Source organism: Anguilla rostrata, chromosome 1, assembly GCF_018555375.3.
Source record: "Anguilla rostrata isolate EN2019 chromosome 1, ASM1855537v3, whole genome shotgun sequence".
In the NCBI taxonomy this organism is placed as follows: Eukaryota; Metazoa; Chordata; class Actinopteri; order Anguilliformes; family Anguillidae; genus Anguilla; species Anguilla rostrata.
Genome location: NC_057933.1, coordinates 61,995,456 through 62,017,775, shown reverse-complemented (window position 1 = coordinate 62,017,775; position 22,320 = coordinate 61,995,456). Strand labels below are relative to the sequence as shown.

The 22,320-nt window shown below is 45.2% G+C and overlaps 1 protein-coding gene across 1 annotated transcript in view; it reads right to left on the bottom strand.

The window, feature by feature from the left end:
* Window positions 1–67: 67 nt before the first annotated feature.
* Window positions 68–22,320, bottom strand: part of kif13a (kinesin family member 13A) — a 77,314-nt gene continuing 55,061 nt past the window's right edge. The window contains exons 19-40 of the mRNA XM_064350111.1: window positions 21,441–21,584; window positions 20,964–21,113; window positions 19,696–19,860; window positions 19,412–19,585; window positions 19,053–19,204; window positions 18,638–18,770; window positions 16,829–16,975; window positions 15,600–15,632; window positions 13,369–13,468; window positions 13,012–13,096; window positions 12,646–12,719; window positions 12,270–12,394; window positions 11,266–11,442; window positions 10,701–10,793; window positions 10,284–10,436; window positions 9,407–9,484; window positions 8,361–8,411; window positions 7,809–7,914; window positions 7,415–7,566; window positions 5,600–5,749; window positions 2,150–3,191; window positions 68–1,911 (exon numbers count right to left, since the gene is read on the bottom strand). Coding sequence (XP_064206181.1) covers window positions 1,652–1,911; window positions 2,150–3,191; window positions 5,600–5,749; window positions 7,415–7,566; window positions 7,809–7,914; window positions 8,361–8,411; window positions 9,407–9,484; window positions 10,284–10,436; window positions 10,701–10,793; window positions 11,266–11,442; window positions 12,270–12,394; window positions 12,646–12,719; window positions 13,012–13,096; window positions 13,369–13,468; window positions 15,600–15,632; window positions 16,829–16,975; window positions 18,638–18,770; window positions 19,053–19,204; window positions 19,412–19,585; window positions 19,696–19,860; window positions 20,964–21,113; window positions 21,441–21,584 — 3,744 coding nt within the window. The 3' untranslated portion in view covers window positions 68–1,651. The remainder of the gene's footprint in view (window positions 1,912–2,149; window positions 3,192–5,599; window positions 5,750–7,414; window positions 7,567–7,808; window positions 7,915–8,360; window positions 8,412–9,406; window positions 9,485–10,283; window positions 10,437–10,700; window positions 10,794–11,265; window positions 11,443–12,269; window positions 12,395–12,645; window positions 12,720–13,011; window positions 13,097–13,368; window positions 13,469–15,599; window positions 15,633–16,828; window positions 16,976–18,637; window positions 18,771–19,052; window positions 19,205–19,411; window positions 19,586–19,695; window positions 19,861–20,963; window positions 21,114–21,440; window positions 21,585–22,320) is intronic.

The following is a 22,320-nucleotide window of genomic DNA, read 5'->3' as shown; positions in this document are numbered from 1 at the left end:
AAATAGTGTTGAATGAATTTTTGAAAAAGATGATCTTCACACAAATAAAGAAGAGCAACACAGTCAATCGATTGTAAACTCTGTATTCTAAAACACTTTTGCATTGATTAAAACAGTTTTGCTGAAATACAATATAAATTACAATTCTGTACATTATAATATAGGAAAACACTATGTTCAGATAAGGATGTATTTACAACTCCTCATGAAGGAGAGCAGCTTTGTCCTCTTCTTTAAAGTAAGGTCCTGGGTTTTCCTCTTATTTACTCAAAATTACAGCATTCATTTACTCCTCTGACATCCCATCAGATCCACAGCTCTTTACACCATAATTATCCCTTTAAAAGTTACTTTTTCAAGCAGAGTGCAGATGACCCACTATCATTCAGTATACAAAACTATTATATATACATATTTTTCTCATTTCCTTGATATTGCCCCTTACTACGCATAATTTCATTCCTCCAAAAATATATATATATTTAATATCTATATATTTGCATGAGTACCTTTACCGTAGATTTAAAACAAGAAGTCAGTCATTCAGTCAAGCACACATAATGACTTGCAGTCGCAGTAACACTGTTTCAGACATACTGACACACAGGCCAGTGAGTTGGTTGTTATATAAATGCCCCTAGGCATTACGTCATATGCAGATTGTGTGTCCTTGTTGGGGCAGCGTAATGTGGTCACAGGAAAGACACTATACCCACAGAACAGTGTTCCTGTCTCTCCACATTAACAGGGCAGTAAGGCATTATAATGGCTAGGCCGAAGATTATACTGGTTACTGCAGCAATGTGCAAATCGCATAGCAAACCCATAGGAGGCTTCTTGAACAAGCAAATGTAGTTCAACCCGACTGGGACACCAGGTTACCCTCTGTACCAAAGAAACACCATTTGGTCAGTGATGTCAACACATACCCACATCTCTCAAGGTAGAAGAGTATAGCATTCACTCGATAACTGGCTTGCAATTCCTGATTTACACAGGTGATAAATAGTTCACACGAGCTTGGCCTTGATTATTAACAGAAATATGGCACTAAGCTTTCCACACACTTACACAAATACACCCACACACAGTATTAACAAACTTGGGACAGTTTTAACAGCAGAAACTTGAGTTCTTTGGTGACTCATAATATTGATAATGAATTAAACCACCATCATAAATATTCACTTGTTAACAGCAGTGGTATATACTCAATCAAAAAATTTCCCCATGCGTTCATCTGTCTCACACCATAGTTTTTTCAGGAAGTACATTCTTTCCTCTGAAAGAACATAGTGATTCTGATTAAATATTCATGGCGACCAGCTTCATTAGTAGTGGCAGAAATGAAAAAACACAGCTGTTGTGAAAGCCACAGCTCTCTAGATGCTGGACACAAGTGGAACATAACATTAAAAAAAAGAAATAAAATATAAAAAACTGAATAAAACATTTTATGGCAGAAAAGTTTGAAAATTTGATATACAACACATTCAGTGACATAACCAGCTTTAAAAAAGCACTTATCAGGTGTATTAAGACAAAAAAGGGGGTGGGGGGTAATGGTTGAAGCTTGTATCCTGTAGGCGTAGAACCATGAAGCAGGACACACAAAATACATGGAGAAGCGTGGGGTCAAGTCCATCTGAGCTCAGCTGTTCCAGGATCGCCGGTGGTCCTGGGAGGTGTTTCGGGAGGCCTGCTGTTCCACCCTGCTCCTCCCCTTTTCATGGGTGAAACCCCTGCCCTGTTTTTCATGGGACCTGGAAGACCTTGAGGGGGCACTGTGGGGCTGGGGTCCTTTCCCCAAATTAGGGGGCTCTCTGGAGAGACGTGATGGTTTGACGAAGACGCCGTGGCCATCCGGACAGCGGAAGTACACCCGCCCCTGAACGGTGCCATTGTGTTTGCCTAGGAAGACAGGAAGTCATGTGACCCGATATTAGAAAAGGCAGAAAAGGTTCTAAACAAGATGTGTAGAAGAGAGAAGCTTCCTTCTGCAAAGTCCACAATGACCCAAGATAATGCAGGTCACTTTGCAGGTAGTCAATCTCACTAGTATGTGCATCTCCTAGCTTTTTTACAACTACCTGAGTATCTCAGCTGACCAGTATAATCAGCATTATGATAAATTACTGAATTCACTTACCAGCTGGAACATCCAGTTGCACTCCCACCCAGATCCCCTCGGCGAACTCCACCCCTCCCACATAGTGCACCATCCCGCCCTTCTCCCCCACCCACACCCGCTCCCCGGGGGCCATCCAGTCTGGCAGCTGGGCCACGGGCGCGCCCTCGTCCCCGCTCGAGGAGTCCGTGGGGTGATCGGAGGCAGGGGATTGGTCAGGTGAGGCTGGGGATTGGTCCGGGGCGGCTGGGGGAGAGTGTGGCGGGGAGGGGGGCGGGGCGTTCCCCTGGCACTGCACCTCCTGCGAGTTTGGCGGCGCCGGCTCTTTGCCGTTGTGCATGTGGCAGGTGTGCGGTGCGCCCTGGTCCTCATGGCCTGAGAAAAGGCACCTTTCCCCAGACTGCCACCCCTCTTCCTTACAGTGGCCCAGGTCCCCGTCCTCAGCCCCATCCTCAGCACTCTTGAAGTCGGTGAACTCCTGACTGACGCTGAGGACGCACCCCCTGGGGAGCGGGCTGGACTGTCCGTCTTTCGGGTCCTCGCTGTCGGAGCAGTTCGGGGTGCAGGCCGACGGAGGGGGAGGCGGCGAGGCGGTCTCGTACGGGCTGGGGGGTACGAGCGAGGCCTCCCCCCCTAAGGCACTTTTGGTTTGGAGCGAGCTCCTCCTGGCGGAGGGGGGGAGCTCGTGGAGGTCGGGGGGGTCGCGGTTGCAGGCGCTCAGCTGGTCCGAGCTGTCGCTGCCGGTGAAGATGACGTCTGAGAGCGTGGCGTTGGAGGCGCTGTGGGAGAAGTAGCCGCTGGTGCAGCTGCTGGCCGTGGGGCTCCGGGACACCTCCTTCTCAAAGACCCGCCCCCCGGCTACAGTTCCGGCCACAGCCAGCTCCGCCCTTCCACACGGGCCGCTCTCCCGCCCCTCCAGGGTGGCGTTGTACACCTCAAAATTGGCAAAGTCCTCTGGAACGTAAGGCTGGAGATTTGGGAACTCCTGTGAGTCCAGGCCAAATCCCAGCATGCTCGGCTGCCTCGGTGGAGTGCCCGCCTCAGGCTCTTCTTCCTCAGAGTCCTGGGCAAATGGGAAACGGTGAGACAAACAAGCAAGCAGTACCAACACAAAACTGCCCACTGCAGGAGAAAGATCAAAAGGTAAAAAGAGAGAACCGCTACTTGATCACATACGCTGAACAGAGATTGTATACTGGACACACTGAATAGTTTTTGACTGATTCATATACAGTAGGAGAAACACCTCAATACACCCCAAACCCACCACCAGTTATCACAAGAAATGGGACTAATTCATATTGCTTGATTCACACATTAAATTATTTATAAAGCTGTTGACTTATTTTCAAAAGGATCACATTGAAACATTTTCAAATCAATCAGTCATCCAGATTCCGAAGAAAAAAGTAATAATTTTCTTAAATGTTCTTAAAGTGACAGGAGACTCGAAAATATGAAAAATTAGTTTTTAATTTAAAAGTGTTGACAAAATACCTTGAAACTGCTCTGCATTGTCATCAGTTTCGAGAATGAACTGAAAGATTTAAATGAGAGATGTCTGATAAATGGCTGTCCTTCATTGCTCATGAAATGGACACTCTAATAAAATGGTCAAAGAGGGTACAGGTCAGGATGATTTAAAAATTCCCAATGAAAACAGTGAGCCACTTCAGATGAAATTAATCAGTAACTAACCTTACCACCTCATATCAAACTTAAATGCTCACAAGCATGTTAATAGCCAATGAGAAGTCAAGACATGAATAGCCACTCCTTTATCCGATTATAAGTGGGGGGTGGGGTCAAAGGTCACCCAGTTGGAACAAGTAATCTACAGTACTTACCTTATTATTATTATATCTGTCCTTAACCAGACTGAGCAATTAGTCTCACATTGAAATAGGCTGTCTATTTCTCCCGCAATTTAACAGTTGCAATAATGATGACATGAAAAGAAGACAGTGGATTTAATTGAGAATGACTCAGATATAAATAGCTAAGAACACCTGCATTCACCAGCTCCAAAAATCTTTTCTATGCATGTCTGGATTTCACATGTGGGACATCCTGCAGTAAATCCCTATAACATAATAACTAACGACTGTAAAGCCGTGGTGTGTTCCACCGGTTGGGCCAGTTCTGTTGGCCACGGAGACGTCTGTGTGTGAAGGCAGCTGGCAGAGCCGGTGAAAGACACATGGAGGAATTAGTGGTTGAAGTTGGAACATGGTATTGTTATTGTACTGCTCGCAAAACCACTCATGGTATGCATGTAGGTGATACACATATAAACTAGGCCTAGAGGCATTTTCATTTGATTTATGATGTTATGAACAAATTAACACTGACAGTAGTCACAGTAATTATTTTTAAAGACCTTAAAAATGACTGGTATGATGAATAAATGAATAAAGGTAGTCATCTGTCCCACTTTTGTTTGGGACAGTAAATGACTGTGAACCAAGATTCAGACATTATATAGGACGGTATTTTGATTAACCTCTATGAACTGAGGTCACCAGTTAATGCTTTAAAATGAGCATGGGTCTGCTTAAATCCTTTCTGCCACCTCAAAACTGAGAAAGCCAGTAATAGGTGCTCTCTCTGTGTATGAACCTCCACCCCATCCGCTGGGCTCAGACTAGCACACTCTGAAGTGTGTGTAATTAGCCTCCACTTACTTTCACTTCACAAACAGACCATTCGTGAACACACACCCTGAGCTGGGCAGAGAAGGATGGCCCCGCCTACTGAGTCTGGTTCCTGCCGAGGTTTCTTCCTAAACTTTTTCCAGCGGTTTTTTCCTTGCAACTGCCTCTAATTAGCTCTGTGGGGGCTTAGGCCAGGGTAAACTGTGGAGTGTATTGTGGCAAATCCTTCATAACGTGCCACAGAAATAACATTTGACTGACTGTACTGATGGGAAATCCAGGGTGTGCAGCCATAGCACTGGAGGGCTGAACCCCATGGGCAGCTGGCACAGGCTTATTTCAGGCATCCAGTCAGCCAGTGTATGCAGTAATGGCTGGCAATGAGTGAGGGGTACTGCACTCACTGGAACCCCCAGCAGACACAGTCGGCACCGATACTCAGGATTTGATTGCAGACTGTGGGGTTCACCGCAGCACCAATGATTACTGCTTTAGCTGGACATGCCACTTATTCACCCCTTTCCTTTAATAAGAGTTGAATCCAAACAAAGTGAGAAGCTGACACAGGGCGACATGCGTGAGTCTGTGCACCGCATGCCGTCATGCTGCAAGGGCAGGGATACAGTAGCATTAGCGCTGCTCGCCGTAAGTCTGAACTCTGAGAAGCCCTGGCACATCTCCCCACCGTGCCCCCCCTGCTGCTGACAGCCAGGGCGTGAGGGCGGGGCAGCCCGGGCCCTAACGAGCCAGTCGGGTGTGAGCTGCAGGTGCGGTGTGAGGCTGGGAGGCGTGTCCGCGCGGGGGGCTGGGGACTTACGGGCGTGTGTCGGTGTGTGTGTCTGAGCTCTGAGCCTAGACTGAGCTGCCCGCCGCCGCTGCCGCTGTGGCCCTCACTTCCCGCCCGCGGGCGTCGCCAGGGGCAGTGAGGGGCCAGCGCATTGCGTTCCGCAAACGGGCGCATGCTCTGCTGTGGGGTCAAGACACACAACAAACAGCGGCAAACATCACACACGCGCAGAGCAGGCAGTGGTCAGAGTTAATGGGCTATCAAACATGGTTAAATGCACACAGGTGTCTGTAGTCTTCATGCGGTTAGCAGCAAATGGCTAGTAATGCAAACAGCTACAAAATGAGAAACATATTGCACACACACACACGCGCGCACGTGCGTACGCACACACACACACATGCACACACACACACAGCTGACAAGTTTCATTTTAAAAATGGCCACAAATTCACTAATTCCTACAACAGACCCACATACAATTGCTCCAGGAAAACACCTGCATATGCTGTACCATATATTTTCTCAAAATGTGTATATGTCTGCTTGAGGACGAGCCAGTGTCTGGAGTTATTTTATGTTTAGTTCTAGTGTGTATTTTTGTCAGTCCCAGACAGTCTTGTGTGCAATGAAAGATATTTTAGATACTTATCGAAGTTTCTGACAACTTGACAGCTTTACAATCGTGGCTCTTGAGGATTTTAGAGTTTGTGGTCTATAGCAGGGGTTGTACTTTCTTGCTTTAGACCACAAACCACCAAATACGCCATTTAAAAGCTGGCAGTTCTTCAGAAACATCTTTAAGTGAGCAAAATATCTGCCAACACAGACACAAATGGTCTGGGCCAACCATAAACACACACTAAAACAGAAACAATATTTTTAAAAGTCCAGAAAATGAACTATGCCTTTAACTTAACTACTTTCTAGTTTCAAACTGTCAGTCATTTGGCCATTGCTAGCCAAGCCATTTTTAAATGCATCTGAACTGATGAAACACTGCTGTTATTGCATCGCTGCAGATTAGGTTACAGAGGAAGCAGACTGACAGGCTAATGGAAGTTATGCTGCCTCCAACATAGCGTAGCTAACCATTAGCCAACATACACAGCCTCTTCACTTTATTTTATTGGTTTAAACAGGGTAGTGGTCCTCATTCAACTATTATTGCACCAGGAGATTTACTATAAATCCTGTGGCTGTGGGAACAATTTGAACCTGTTTTTAAATGCACAATATGTCTGTTTCCATAGGTCAAATCCCAAATTCTGTCTACATTTCTGTGACCGTAGCAGAGACCCCACAGTGAATACGAGAGCACAGGAGAGTAAAGGTTATATACAGGAAATATTTTTTGTGAATATGCAGCCATTCATGTTATGTTTTCTTTGCGTGTTCTTACAATACAGCACATTCTCATACACTGGTCATTCATGCTCATGCAACCTAGATCATGCCAGCCCAGTTCAGTTCACAGGCATCCTTTTGTCCAGAAGATTATGTGAGTGGAGCAAGAGGTGTTCTTTCATGTTTAAAGCTGGGCTAAGCCAAGATAACTAGCAATCATCAGCTGGTTTCATAATATGGGGTTACAGTTCAATGTTTTCAGGTTCACTTATGCTGGAGGAAACTGGGTGTGTGTACACAGACTGACATAAGTACAGACCTAGAAAGTAAAAGGCCACACAACAAGAAGAGATAGAAAGAGTGAGGGGGGAAAAGAGGGAGAGGGGGAAAGAGTGGGACAGATAGATAAGAAAAAGGATAGAAGCACTGGGACAGGGAGAGCGAGATAATGGAGAGAAAGAGGCGAAGGAGCGGGAACGATAGAGCCGCAGATGCTACCTCTTGCCCCAGCAGCGGTCGGGCCTCCAGAGATCGCCGGCACTTGTGCTCCTCCTTCACCGGCATCAGGGCCTTGAGGAACTTGGGCGGCTGGGGGGACAGGGCCTTGAAGGGGCTGGAGTTGAAGAACGTGGGGCTCTCTGGGACCAAGCCTGCGGGGACAGCACCGGCTTGGTTTGGCTCCTAAAACGTTGCCCTTGTGTCTGGGACTTCAGTTTGGCGAGCTCAGGGTTAAGTTACTTGCATCAATTCACTGGGTTTGGTTTCCCACTGCCAAATTTCCACCGAATCACAATTTGTAAAGAAAAGCCATGCGGTCCAGGAACAATCCAGGAGAAAGCTCATCCTAAAAGTACCTAAAACACTACTGAATGGTCTGGACAGCAGGTCTTACCAGGATACTCCTTGCTCTTGAGGGGTGAGTCCCTGGGGAGGGTGGAGCACAGTGCACCATCTTGTAAACTGCAGTTGGCGATGTCTGGCTGACTCTCAGAATGCCCCTGCCATTCAAACGAGAACAGCTTCTCAGAGAAGGCACACAACCACAGCACGATGACAAGGCCTACAGCCAAAATGTATGCGTTTGCTACAAACGTGTCAAAGCACAATTTCTGGGGACTTCTAGACTAGGTGTCCAGCTAAAGTGCTGATCCAGCGTATATAAGTATCACTGGCCCAGGTACTGCCCAGGGAGGGAGGATTCTGGTAGGCTGGGTATTCCTGTGCTCACTGAGCAACAACACCCCCTCTGGTCAATCGCAAAAGGACGGTCTGACTGTGCTAGATGGGCAGGATGCTCGGTGCAAACGGCTATGCAGCTGCGAGCCTGGACTGTAGGAGTGAAAGTATGAGGTGACTGGATACCTGCACTTTGGGCAACACGCCTGTGAGTTCACAGCCTGCTAAACTGGGCTTTACATCATGGGGTACTGAAAACAAATAATACCTTGAAATCTTCATCTTCACACCCTGTTAAGTCCGTTTTACTGCATGACACCTGAAACACAACAACCAGGCTAAGTTACAAAAAGGCCCCCACAGCAGAGAGAATGCTTGGAACGGTTCGATCAGAAAATATTACCTGGCACTTCTTCATCATTTTAAATTTGCATGAACCAATTAAACTAGTGATGACCAGAGACTAACAACAAAAGTTTTGTAGAAACATTTTTTAAGTTTATCAGCAAGCTACCTAACTTTGTGGCATCAGATTTTTAGTAAAGGCGTGACCACAAACTTATTTTCCAGACATCAATAGCTTGCTAACCTAGATAGCTAGCTGCCCAATTGCCTGACTGGCAACCTAGATCCCACTCCTGAGGCAGTCCCCAGCATGTTCCCATACCTGGGACTGACTACTATAAGCTCACAGATACGCAGCTGAATCACTAATAACCTGCTAGTCATCGGTTTGTTTAAGTGTCAGTAATATCGTCAAAGAGCCTGGGCTGTTTTCTGAATTCTTCTCCATGTTCTGAAGAGTCCATTTAATGAGCTGTCCAATGAACTTGTGAATATTCATTACAGAAGAAAAATGCCCCTCAGGTCTACCACTCAGAAATTATTTATTTTACATGAAATGGTTATTTCCCGTTTATAAAGTTGGAAAAACGGAAGTACATTTTATGGCTAACACACTTTAAAAATAAGGGACTGCACGGGGTGTTTGAAGGTTTTACAGGGCTATAGAAGCACTACAAACAGTAAGCTATATTTACTCTAATGATAACTGCCTCAAAATCTCTTATAATGACAGACAACACCTGTGTCAAGTAGCTGATCTGAACTCACTTCTCCTAAGATCGCAGTATCCCCACTGTATTCACTCAATGCAGTATCTGCATATATGTGATATTTTAGGTTTAAGTTTAGCAAGGTGTGGGAAGATCAGTTAAGATAGTCAGGGCATGACAGGGCAGCTCATCCTATGTGAACAGCTCTAATCTTTTGTTAAGGGGATGCAGTACTGGAGGGGAGGGTCTGGATAATTACATGCTGAACGTTGGGCGTGCTGATGCTCCTCCGGATGTGTCTTCCTTTGGCAGAGAGAGCTTCCTTCACCGTTACTGCCTGTAGACACAGACACGGACACAGACACAACCACAGCCACAAGCACAGCCACAGACATGCACACACGGCATTTAGTCAAAGCGCTGCTTCATCTCTTAACACCAGTAACTGAGTAAGACATATCTGCTGCAGACTCCACACACTGTGACTGAGTCAGACATATCTGCTGCAGACTCCACACACTGTGACTGAGTAAGACATATCTGCTGTAGACTCCACACACTGTGACTGAGTAAGACATATCTGCTGTAGACTCTGCACACTGTGACTGAGTCAGACATATCTGCTGCAGACTCCACACACTGTGACTGAGTCAGACATATCTGCTGCAGACTCCACACACTGTGACTGAGTAAGACATATCTGCTGCAGACTCCACACACTGTGACTGAGTAAGACATATCTGCTGTAGACTCCACACACTGTGACTGAGTAAGACATATCTGCTGTAGACTCTGCACACTGTGACTGAGTAAGACATATCTGCTGTAGACTCCACACACTGTGACTGAGTCAGACATATCTGCTGTAGACTCTGCACACTGTGACTGAGTCAGACATATCTGCTGTAGACCCTGCACACTGTGACTGAGTCAGACATATCTGCTGCAGACTCCACACACTGTGACTGAGTAAGACATATCTGCTGTAGACTCCACACACTGTGACTGAGTCAGACATATCTGCTGTAGACTCTGCACACTGTGACTGAGTCAGACATATCTGCTGTGGACTCCACACACTGTGACTGAGTCAGACATTTCTGCTGCAGACTCTGCACACTGTGACTGAGACGTACCTGCCGCAGTCTCTCCAGACTCAGGATGTTCTCCACCTCCAGCACCCCTCTGGTGTATTTTTCGATGTACGTCTCTCCGTCCTGGGACCGTTCACTCTCTCCCCGCGCAGCCATGAGCGCCAGGGTCTCCCGCTCCTCGGGCTCCTCTGACGCCTGCGCGTTCACCGGACAGACGGACAGGCGGACACAGAAGGCTTTTAGTCTTTGCTGCTGCGCATGCATCTCTATTCATTAACTCAAAAAGATTCATCAGCATGTAGTGATTCAAATTTACTTTAAAATGTCTGCTTTAATATGCAATAATATACGCTACACTACACAGCTCATAAAAATATAACTGAACAAACTACATTTATGCACATAGCAAGGCAGAGGACCCTGGCAGGTTTAAGCCTGCTACAGTGCTAAGCCCCGTACCTTTGGTATGTTGGACACAATCTCGTATGTGACTCCACAGGAGTAGAGCAAATTCTTCATTGACATCCGTCTCTTCAGACTCTGGGTGAAACTCTAATGGGGGAGATGAAGGTGAGCTTTATCATGATGCTGATCAGTATCACAGGCAGGGCAGTGAGGCATGATGGGAAAGCAGGCAGACATACAGCTACAATAGAAATAATTAAACTGCGTGACTAATCACAAAAACATTTAACACTGTTTAAAAATAAATCAAAACAGTAATGACCATCAATTGGCAGTGAGTAGCACTCGCTTAGAGAACAGGCCAATTGAACAGAAGTTATTCAAATGGAACTGCTGAGCAAACATCCAACTGTACAAGCAGATAGACAAAATAGGAGCACTGTAAACTGCCAGCATAAAGCAACAATAATTTAAATAATAATATAAACAACATAAAAAAATGCATCCTTTCATATAGGAAAAGAAACGCATGTATCCTTTGCAATAATTGAAGATCTGTTATTCTAAAGAAAGGGGAAGGACAAAGTAAGACAGAAGAGCTTGGGTGCGACGTGTTTACCTGCTTGTTGTAGATGTTGACCGCAATCCTCTTGCGAAGCACCAGCTCCATAGAGGCCGGGTGGCTGAGCTGGACTGTCACCTTGATGATAAGGTAGATGCGCTCGTTGGGGCTGGTGACCCGGTTCAGGTGGACCGAGTCATGGATGGAGGAGTCCCAGGAGCACACGGCCAGCACCTGGAGAAGGACAGGAACAGAGCTTTAATGTCAGGCCGCATATGACACACACAATACACACGCTTCAGTATACACAGAATATCCTCTGAGATATGGATCTCAGAGTTACACAACTGACCAGTCAACCATGCAGGGTATGAACTCTGAAGCAGCAAAGAAATTAGACCTTTATGAGCTCCTCATTATACAGTACAAAGATATCTGCTGATCGTATTACTGATACACAAAAGTGAGAATTAAATGGTAACAAGTCATACTTTCCATTGACACACAAAATGAAAATACACGTTTTGCTCTATAACTGCATGTTCAGTTGATCTAAAATCAGGGAGTAGGGAGTAAGTGTCAGAAAGAATATCATAATAAGAAGCAATTTGTGCACAAGGAAAGATGTGCTATGATGCATTTGGTTTCTCTACACATTAATATGAATTTATTCAATAATTCATAAAATAATTTAGGAGTAAGACTTCAATAACTTATAAAGAATTAAAAACACAATCAGGGAATCTCTCTCCATGGAGAGATAAAACTAAGTATTTTTTCCCACAAATCAAGTGCTGAGGGGAAACCCTGAAGTTCAAAAACCTTGAGAGTTGATAAATTTACTCTGGATTCAGGCATGCTAAGCCTTAAAATTGATTATTAAAAAAAAAATTATTACAGGCCTGCAAAAAGTGTTAAAATGCATTCTATGCAAAAACAGCTAATAGTGTAAGAAGAATGTCAGAAGAACATCTTTGAAATACTGCATCTTGCTGTGAGTGGGCAGTGAGTGTTCCCTCCCAGCCAAAGGGGGCAGTGCAGGCAGAATGAGTGAGCTGTACCTCTTCGTCACTGTGTCGGATGATAGGCAGGTAGAAGAACTGGCTGCCGTGCTCTTTGGGCAGGATGGAGTTCACTCCAGCAGCATGGGGCCCAGTCATCTGATCACTGACCGTCAGGTTGTCCGCTGAGAGGGAACCCAACACAAAGAAAACCACACACCTCAGAAAATATAGACCATATACTGGCAAAGATTTACATTTCCCAAAAACACAGATCATCAGTGGCAACTAGCCATGCTCAGTTACACCATATAACTGGGAACAATATCGGTGGGATATGTCAGATATTTAAGAACCATTTAGGGTGAGCTTGGCTGGTTCATCTAACTGCACACTTTCCCTAGGGGACATTTTTATTAGGCAAGTGATCTCTCACCATTGAGATCCAGGAAGAGGACAGGGATGTGAACCTCCATTCCTGCAGAGGGCACCCTGAGACAATCACATAAATGCACACATTAGTCACTAGTTATGATCATCCAGCACCAAGTGAAAAACATATTTTTAAAAATCAAAAAAATAAAAACTGCTGAATGTAAGGGATGGACCATACATTTAATCAGATATATGACTTGACTTAAGGTTATAGTTAGTCTGAGGTATCACTGGTGTATGGCCAGATTGCAAATTTGTCTATGTAGTGTACTGCTCACCAGTGTGCAGATTTGTCTATGTAGTGTACTGCTCACCAGTGTCAGTTGTGCAGTAGGGCACCAGGTGAATTTTTCATGCAGGCGCGCACCAGCTGCGGGTCCCTCCTGCCAGCGCCCACCCACTGGCCTCCCACCAACAACGCGCCTCACGCTCCACATCCTCCTCCGACTTCTCTGCAGGGAGGGTGAAGCACAGGAAGAGAGACAAAAGGGAAGATAATGAGACAAGGAGAGAGAGAAAAAGGGAGGATCAAGAAAGGAGAGAAAAAAACATGAAATAGAAGGGAGAGAAAACAGTAAAGAGGGAGAAAGAGTATGATTCAGGAAGGATACAGTGCAAAAAGATAAACAAAACTAAATAAACTAAACATACCACTAGACAACCCAAAAACAGAACACATAGCAGACTGGTGTTTCCCTGGCCATAACAGATGAGGGGCTCAAACCTTGTTTGTTGATGATCTTCTTGATCTGCTCATCCAGGTACTCCCTGCGTTTGACCAAGGCATCAGACCAGCGCTCACGCACGCAGTTCAGGTCCTCCTCCTGCAGGGGGAGACAGAACAACATGGAGAAGACAAGGAGAAATTGTATACCAAAAAAAGGAAAAACTCAAGAGGAGATAATGGATTCTGGGTGCACTTGTTCTATACAGAAACAAATAGGAGGGGTATCAGGACGACTGAGAGTTCGTCATCAGATTTTGGGTTTGCTTTGACCTTTGACTAAATACCAGAATACCTCAGCAAAGAAGTCACATAGAAACATCTTGAATTGAATCCAGTTTTGAGAAAACTGAACATTTTTAAAGAAACTCTCAGTCACAACAACAAAAATCCTTGTCCTACCATTTAGTTCATGAAGTGAACTACTAACAGCAGCCTGCTTTTTCTGAAAAGGTCAGCCAACCATTCATTTCTTGCCAAACCCTTCACCATACACATCCACACCCATCCTACCTCAACAGATGGGAAGTCCACTCCAAAGGAAAAACACTAGCTGAAAGCTATTTCTCCTAAAATCGTTCAGCACCCCCCACCCCTCCCACCGTTATTCCAAATGGACTCCCCCATGCAGATGAGTCATGCAGCCATGCGTTGATCGTGTGATTGAGTGAGGTGCATTAAATTCTCATGGTTCTTCAGTGGCAGGAAGCAGACAGCCATGCGTTAGTGGATCAATCCCAGGAAGGGATTACAAGGTGAGCTGGGGGAGGGACTGAAGAGTCGGACTCTTCCTCGGCCAGGGGTGTCAAACTCATTTCCTGGAGGGCTGGTGCTTGTTGGCTTTTACTCCATCTGTTCATAATCACTTTAATAATCCAATCATTTCATTTCTTTGGGATATTTTTACAGAACAACACATTACGTCTGAAGATGGCACAGCGACCCGACATTCTTACTTCTCATCACTGCTACTGGTGGTGGTTTTAGTTCTCACTAGACAAAATAATTAGGTGCTAGTGCCACTAAAATGCTACAAATATAGAGACTACTTATTTTCTAAATCTGCTCCTTCAGCAAATACAACAGTGCCACGTACTATGCCTAGTTATTTTAGTAATAACGGTTTCATCCCCTGTAGGAAATAACCAATAAAACGACTAAGAATAAATTATCAATAACTGATAGGTCTCCTGCTTTGTACCTATGAGGCACAAATTAACAAAGAATCATTTTCAAGAGATGTCACATCCAGATGATAAATGAGTGAATTGACTGAATCCAGGTAGAAGTAAAAGCAGAAGATGATGGTCTACACATGAGTAGGGCTAAAAAAACAGACTGCTTTGTTACAGTGTCTTCTAGGAGATGCAACTGTGTAACAGTATGCAGGACATATCATTAAATTATTAGATTAATTAACCTGAAGTAATTAACTGGCAACAAAACAGCCGCACCAGACCAGCAGGAATCCAGTTTCCCTCCCCTGTCACAATCAGTAGGCTGCTCTCTTAAATACTCAGGGCTTGGGCATAAAAACATATCTCCGTGTCTCCAGGCATTAGCATATTATGCACCATCTTCTTATGAAAGCCCTTTAAAAGCTCTTATGACAGTTGTAAAATCTGCAGCAGCTTCCATAATATGCTCTATCTGACTGTCAATTAAAGTCTCAGTTTAAAGAGAAAGAATTGTGGAAAAGTCAGATATATATGTCAGCGGTAAATTTTCACGAAATCCTGTGTCCCCCAAAATATCACATAACTATCATTTCTAAAGATCAAGGATAAAGGTTATTGAAAGCACATTTTCTTATATTAGATCTGATCTGCAAAATTTTGTTCAAATTACACAATTTTCCATTTTCCTTCCACAGTGTGAAGCCTTATCTCCAGACCGAGCTCACTGAAGTGAAATAAGTTGCTGCTTTTCAAAAACTGGATTACTGGAGAACGACTTTGCAGTGAAATCAATGTGCTCTTCCCTTCTGGAGTGATCAGAGAAAACGGAACACTGAAGCAAATTTTTTAAAGTGCAAGAAAATCACCGAAAAGGAAGCGGGGCCAGGATGAGCCCTCACCTGCTCCCGCAGGCCCTGTGCCCCTGGTGTGCACCGCTCCCCACTCCACCCCCCTCCCACACAGTGGCGCCCCCTGTCTGAAAGCTGGTGGTCAGCAGGTTGTTTTTGGTCATGCCTCAGTATTAACAGCGGCAGCAGCGGTCTGAGACGGTACCTGATAACTATCCATATCGTCATCCTCCTCCCTCTGGCAGAAGAGAACACACACTGGGGTCAATGAGGAGTGCACACGGCACACAGAGAGGACCAGGAGAGAGAGGCTTCATCTGCCCCAAAATGGGCGGAGCTACCATGTACTGTCCATCACTGGCTCACCTAACCCAATCAAAAGACATTCTGTGGATGGCTAATAATGCACGACAGCTCCAGCCATTGTGAGGTTTGTGAAGCCTCACTCTCACATTATTATCAAAAGGTTTAAACTCCTCTCTTTTACAGCCCAGGACCCTGTGGACAGGGCATAACATGAACATTAAGCTTGGTAAAAAAAAAAACTCTTTTCAGAGCCGTGTCCCATTAAAATCATTTGGTAACAGTCATTTCATGGTTTTGCACCCAGCAGGGAATCATTAAAATCAAAGTGAGGGGTGACGGGATTTCCTACCAAATCCCAGCATAATTTACAAAAATATTCAACTGAACAGCATCTGGCTGTGAAAACCAGGGGTTTTCCACCATCCTAGTTGATATTTTAATGCTTGAGAGAACCTGAACCAAGACCCAGACACAACAGAAACTTCTATCCAGGTCCAACTAACTACCCTAGAGTCAAGCTTTGAGAAGGATATACATTTTACAGACATTACCTAGCTTGTACTAAACTTCAAGTCTAACTGCATCATTTTAAGCCAATATTTTCACCAACAGCATGTGAAATTCTGTGCGTTAAGACAAAGGATTTAAGTAAAGGTGTCGTAAATGTACGGCAGTTCGTGAGATGTACTGCCATCAGAGCACTCTGCCGTGATGGAAGAGGGTGGATTACAGTAAAGACCATTTCAAATCATCACAATGGAAATATTGTTTCCAAGACATTTTCAGAAAATGTCAACAAGGCATTTCAGCTAGTCGTAATATTTCAATAAAACAGCCATTCTGTTTTATTGTTAAAGAACTTGAAGACCATGATTCAAGGGAGGATGTGTCATGTTATTTATTTCATTTTATATTCAAATGGATTTTTCCTTAGAAGGAACTGAATTGTAAGGACATACAGTACCCGGCTTTCCCTCCAATGTTCCTCGATAAATGAATCTGTCCATCTGAACGGACTGTGTGTGTGCGTGTGTGTGTGTGAGTGCATGTATGCTTGTGCGTGTGCACGTGTGTGTGCTTGTGTGTGTATGCATATATGCATGTATGTGTGTGTGTGTGTTAGCTCACCTGGTAGCTGTCCAGTGGTCTCTGTAGCTTAGTAGATCGGGCTGACACACAGCCAATGGACACTGACAGCACAGCCTCCACCAGAAGGGGCAGAGTGCCAGACTGCTGGACCGGCTTCACACAAACCTGCAGCCGCCGAGAGTGACCCTGAGAGAGAGAGAGAGAGAGAGAGAGCACAGGAAGGCGGCAAAGAGACAGGCAGGGAGAGAGGAGGAAAAGGGAGGAAAGCATGTAACCAGCAGGAGGGTGGAGAGAGATAAAAATAAGAGACGGTGGAATGGAGAGACGAAGAAAATACAGAAAGTGAAGAAAGCAATAGTAAAAAGAAAGTGAGAACAGATGGCAACGAGTCAGCTTACAGTGTCATCACGCACGAGTCCACAGACACTTACAGTATGTGCACACAGAGTCACAGCCTTACAGTATGTCACACAGATCACGCTAACAGTATGTCACACAGAGCACAGTCCAGCCTTACAGTATGTGCACACAGAGTCCCAGCCTTACAGTATGTTATACAACAGTCACAGCCTATAACAGTATGTGCACAGAGTCACAGCCTTACAGTATGTTCACACAGTCACAGCCTTACAGTATGTGCACACAGAGTCACAGCCTTACAGTATGTCATACACACAGAGTCACAGCCTTACAGTATGTGCACACAGAGTCCCAGCCTTACAGTATGTTATACAGTCACGCCTAACAGTATGTGCACACAGAGTCACAGCCTTACAGTATGTGCCCACAGAGTCACGCCTTACAGTATGTCATATACATAGAGTCACAGTCTAAAAGTATGTGCACACAGACACAGCCTAAAAGAACTTGCACACAGTCACAGCCTTACAGTACGTGCACACAGAGTCACAGCCTTACAGTATGTCATACAGACAGAGTCACAGCCTAACAGTATGTGCACACAGAGTCACAGCCTTACAGTATATACACACACAGTCACAGCCTAAAAGAATGTGCACACAGTCACAGCCTAAAAGAATGTGCACACAGTCATAGCCTTACAGTATGTACACACAGAGTCACGCCTTACAGTATGTCATACACACAAAGTCAGAGCCTAAAAGTATGTGCACACAGAGTCACAGAGAACCTTACAGTATGCACACACAGAGTCACGCCTTACAGTATGTCATACACACAGAGTCACAGCCTTACAGTATGTGCCCACAGAGTCACAGCCTTACAGTATGAGCACACAGAGTCACAGCCTTACAGTATGCACACACAGAGTCGCAGGCTTACAGTATGTCATACACACAGGGTCACAGCCTAACAGTATGTGCACACAGAGTCACAGAGTCAAAGCCTTACAGTATGCCATACAGACAGAGTCACAGCCTAACATTATGTGCACACAGAGTCACAGAGTCAAACTAAGCATGAATCACGCTTAGTAGTGCACACAGAGTCACAGCTTACAGTATGAGCACACAGAGTCACAGCCTTACAGTATGCCATACAGACAGAGTCACAGCCTAACATTATGTGCACACAGAGTCACAGAGTCAAAGCCTTAAAGTATGTCAGACAGTCCAGCCTACATAGTGCACACAGAGCGGTCAAGCCTTACAGTATGCAACAGTCAGTTACAGTATGTGCACACAGAGTCACAGCCTTACAGTATGAGCACACAGAGTCACAGCCTTACAGTATGCCATACAGACAGAGTCACAGCCTAACAGTATGTGCACACAGAGTCACAGAGTCAAAGCCTTACAGTATGTCATACAGACAGAGTCACAGCCTAACAGTATGTGCACACAGAGTCTTTCTCATTGGCGGGCTCACCTGCCGGAGCTGGAAGACCCCCCCAGTGCTGATGTCCCTGTTGGCCTGCAGCTCCACAGCGGAGTACTCCCCCTGCTCATTCAGCTCCTGGATGGAGACCCACAACTCGATCCGCCGAGACACCTCACTCCACCTGCACAGGACCCACACCGACTGTGTGAGTGTGTGTGTGTGTGTGTTTGTGCGTTTGCATGCGTCTGCTGCATGTCTGTGAAAGTGAATGTGGGTTTGATTGTGCGTCTATGCACAACTTCATATTGCAAACTATTATGAAGTCTATGTCCTCCGTTTTTCCACTGCATCATGTGTGTGTGCGTATGTGTGTGTGCTTGTGTGTATTTGTGTGTGTGCGAAGGTGACTGGCAGGGTATGTCCAGGTGACTGTACGTTTGCGTGAGTAAGAGAATGTGAGTACCGGTCTCGGAACGTGCGACTCTTGGCCTGCAGAGCGTCGAGCTCCCACAGTGAGCGCCCGTTTCCAGCACAGCGGTGACCCCACACCTCTATGGCCAGAGCCCCTTCGGAGATAAACTCCAGAAACTCCTCCGTCACGTGGACCACGTAGTCCTGAGGGGTCACAGGCAAGAGCAGATCAGGAGATATGGTGAAAAAAGTGCCTCACAACAGCACCATATACCCTAAACTATTACGATCATACAAACCTAACATCACCTACTCCTAACTTCATACGGTATTCATATCAATTGTACAAAATGGCAGGAAATCCAGTGCAATTTGATTTTAATCCCCAGCAGAGCCTGCTCTGCCTCTCACCTTGCAGTGATCGAACCTGACGGTGAACTGTGAGTCGGGGGTGTGAGGGGAGGGCGTGTCTGGGCTGACCATGGGCGGGGCCACCGTGGGCTCCGCCTGCTCCCAGAAGGTGTATTGACAGAACACAAAGTTGGACAGGTTCAGAGGCAGCCCGGTAGCTTCTCTGATCCGCACCTGGAGTGCAAAAATGAAGAAGACGGGAAAATAATGAGAAGAATAACAGCAGAAAATAAAAAAAACAGTCGAAAAATCAAAATCATTTTAAGCATCGTTCCTGGCCGTACCCTGCAGGTGAGTTTCTTGGCCATGTGGACTATCTCCCCATTGGTGTCCATGACCTCATAGCTGCTACTTTCACTTGAGTTCTCTGAGGAGTCATCCCCCCCAGCCAGACGCTCGGGCACAGCTCCACTGACCCGCATCAGCTCCACATGCAGCCGGCCTGCCACCTGGGAACGGCACAGACACAACTGACTGAGGCACAGACACAACTGACACAGGCACAAGCACAACTGACATAGGTAGACATGCAACTGACACAGGCACAGACACAACTGACACAGGCACAAACACAACTGACATAGGTAGACATGCAACTGACACAGGCACAGACACAACTGACACAAGTACAGACACAAATGAGAAGGGCACAAGCACAACTGACACAAGTACAGACACAACTGAAACAGGTACAGATGGAACTGACACAGGCACAGAGACAACTGAGAAAGGCTCAGACACAACAGACACAAGTACAGACGAAACAGAAACAGGCACAGACACAACTGACACAGGTACAGACCTCACAAACCTCTTAGAATACATGTCTGGTTTCAATACATCCCTTTTGCTCTGAATGTCACTTTTTGTGTTGGTTTTGTTCTTGGCATAGCCAATCAGGGCTTCAGTGAAAAAAATGACCATTACTGATTAATGTTTTGTAGCAAGATATGATGGCAAATGGAAAGCAAACACCACCAGCTGTGACCGGAATCCTTTTGTGTGGCAGAAAACCAATGCAAATCTCGCTCAGATAAGACCTGCCTGGGCACTCCAGGCATTTCTGTTCAAGAGGAGCGTGTTTTTCCCAGAGAACATCGTAAATAAAAAACGTACAGCACTCCCCTCTAACCAAGCGGATTTTGTGTTATTGCCAATAAAGAATCATGCTAAGCCTAATACAGGCTGCCAAAGTGAAACAGAAGTGGCTTTTCATCACACTGTAGCCTATTTTGTTCCCTAGGTCATTTGTACATAATAAGAGTGTTATGGTCAAAATAAAATAAAGGATTCATTTTTCAGGTAAATACATGAAAATACTAAACTCTTTATATGCTATGATGTGATAGTCTAGCTTTTTGTTTACATCAGGTCCTGGTTAAAAAGTTAATATTGTCAGTCAATTTACCTGTAGTAAATTAGAGTTAACCAACCCTACTTCCTGTTTAGTCACTGTCCATAAACAATTTACATAAGAAGGACCATATGACAAGGAGGTCAGATGACCACTTAAAAGTTCTAAAGACTCTGCTCATGGATACCATGATTTTACCTCCCCCTGCTGGCTGATGATGGGAACAGCATACTGCAACTTGACATCATGGAAGAGGCACTCCAGGAAGACATTGGCCACTCCGATGAGGTTGTGGTTCTCCTGCGCCTCGTAGAACGGATCGCCACGCTTGTTGTTCAGCTTGTTGTTCTGAAAATGTAACAGAGCCCCAAGAGGAAGATTTTATCTCATGCTGCAGAAGCAAGACTTTACATACAGTATAATCCTACAAATAATACTTTATGGGCACTGTGGCCATGGATAGAGGAGAAACAGCAACAATTTATGACCGTTTAAACCTAAATGGACAAATATTTAAAATGTTAATAGCAGGGATCCATTTTCTGAAGAATTACACCTTTTGCAGGAGAAAATCTCGAGGCTCAGACCTTGAAAACAGTTGGCTTGTCCACAGACAAGAGCACATTCACATTCATATGAGTTAACTCATATCTCCCTCCCTTCTTTCCCTCTCACCATCTCCTCAGTTCCTTCCTTCCAGTCCTGGTAATGTTCTCTCATGTCCACCAGCTTGTTCTCCAGCTTCTCGATGGTCCAGACCTGCGTCCCCTTTCCTTTTCTACGCACCTGGATGGCCGGCTCACTCACGATGGCTCCTCGCTGGACGAGGACAAGCACAGCACACACAGAAATTTACACACTCAATTCTAACAGCAAGGAAAAAAGGAAATACTAAATGGAGACTGTCCTGTCTGAAGTGGCGTCTGTTTGAACAAACTCAAATTTCTGTTTGCTACTGGGTTGAAAGTTATTGGTTTGACAGATGATAAATTTGTGGTCCATGTTACGTCAAAATAAATATGTAGGTACTGTCATAAATGAGGCCATTCATTATTTGTAACTAAATAAATTGTAATGACCTTTGTCTTTAAATGGCTGTTAAGATGAATTGTGCTCAGTTACGTTTATAAACAATAATGTCCTGGAGTGTAGCTGTAATCTGTAACCTTTTAAATGAGAAACAAGTGGCTGAGGAGACACACATGCTACATTACTCAAGCAGGACAGAGAGCAACAGCCTTACATCCCTCCGCATTCCTTTTCCTCTTTCCAGGTCTTTCTCTGCAATCATCAATTACCCTCATGGTCACAGGAAATGAATCACTGTACTACACAGTACCTCTGACAGTGATTTGCACATCACCTCAGTGTGTGGCACCAATTAATGCGCAAGTCTGCTGTTGTACTGCAGTCCTAATGATGCAGCAGGATGCAGACGTTAGGCCTTATGAAGTCTTTCTAGATGGACTAGCCACATCTGAAAAATGACTCTGTGGATAGCTGTCACCCTCCAGTTACAGGACATTTCTTAAGGTAAGCGCATAGGATTCATTCT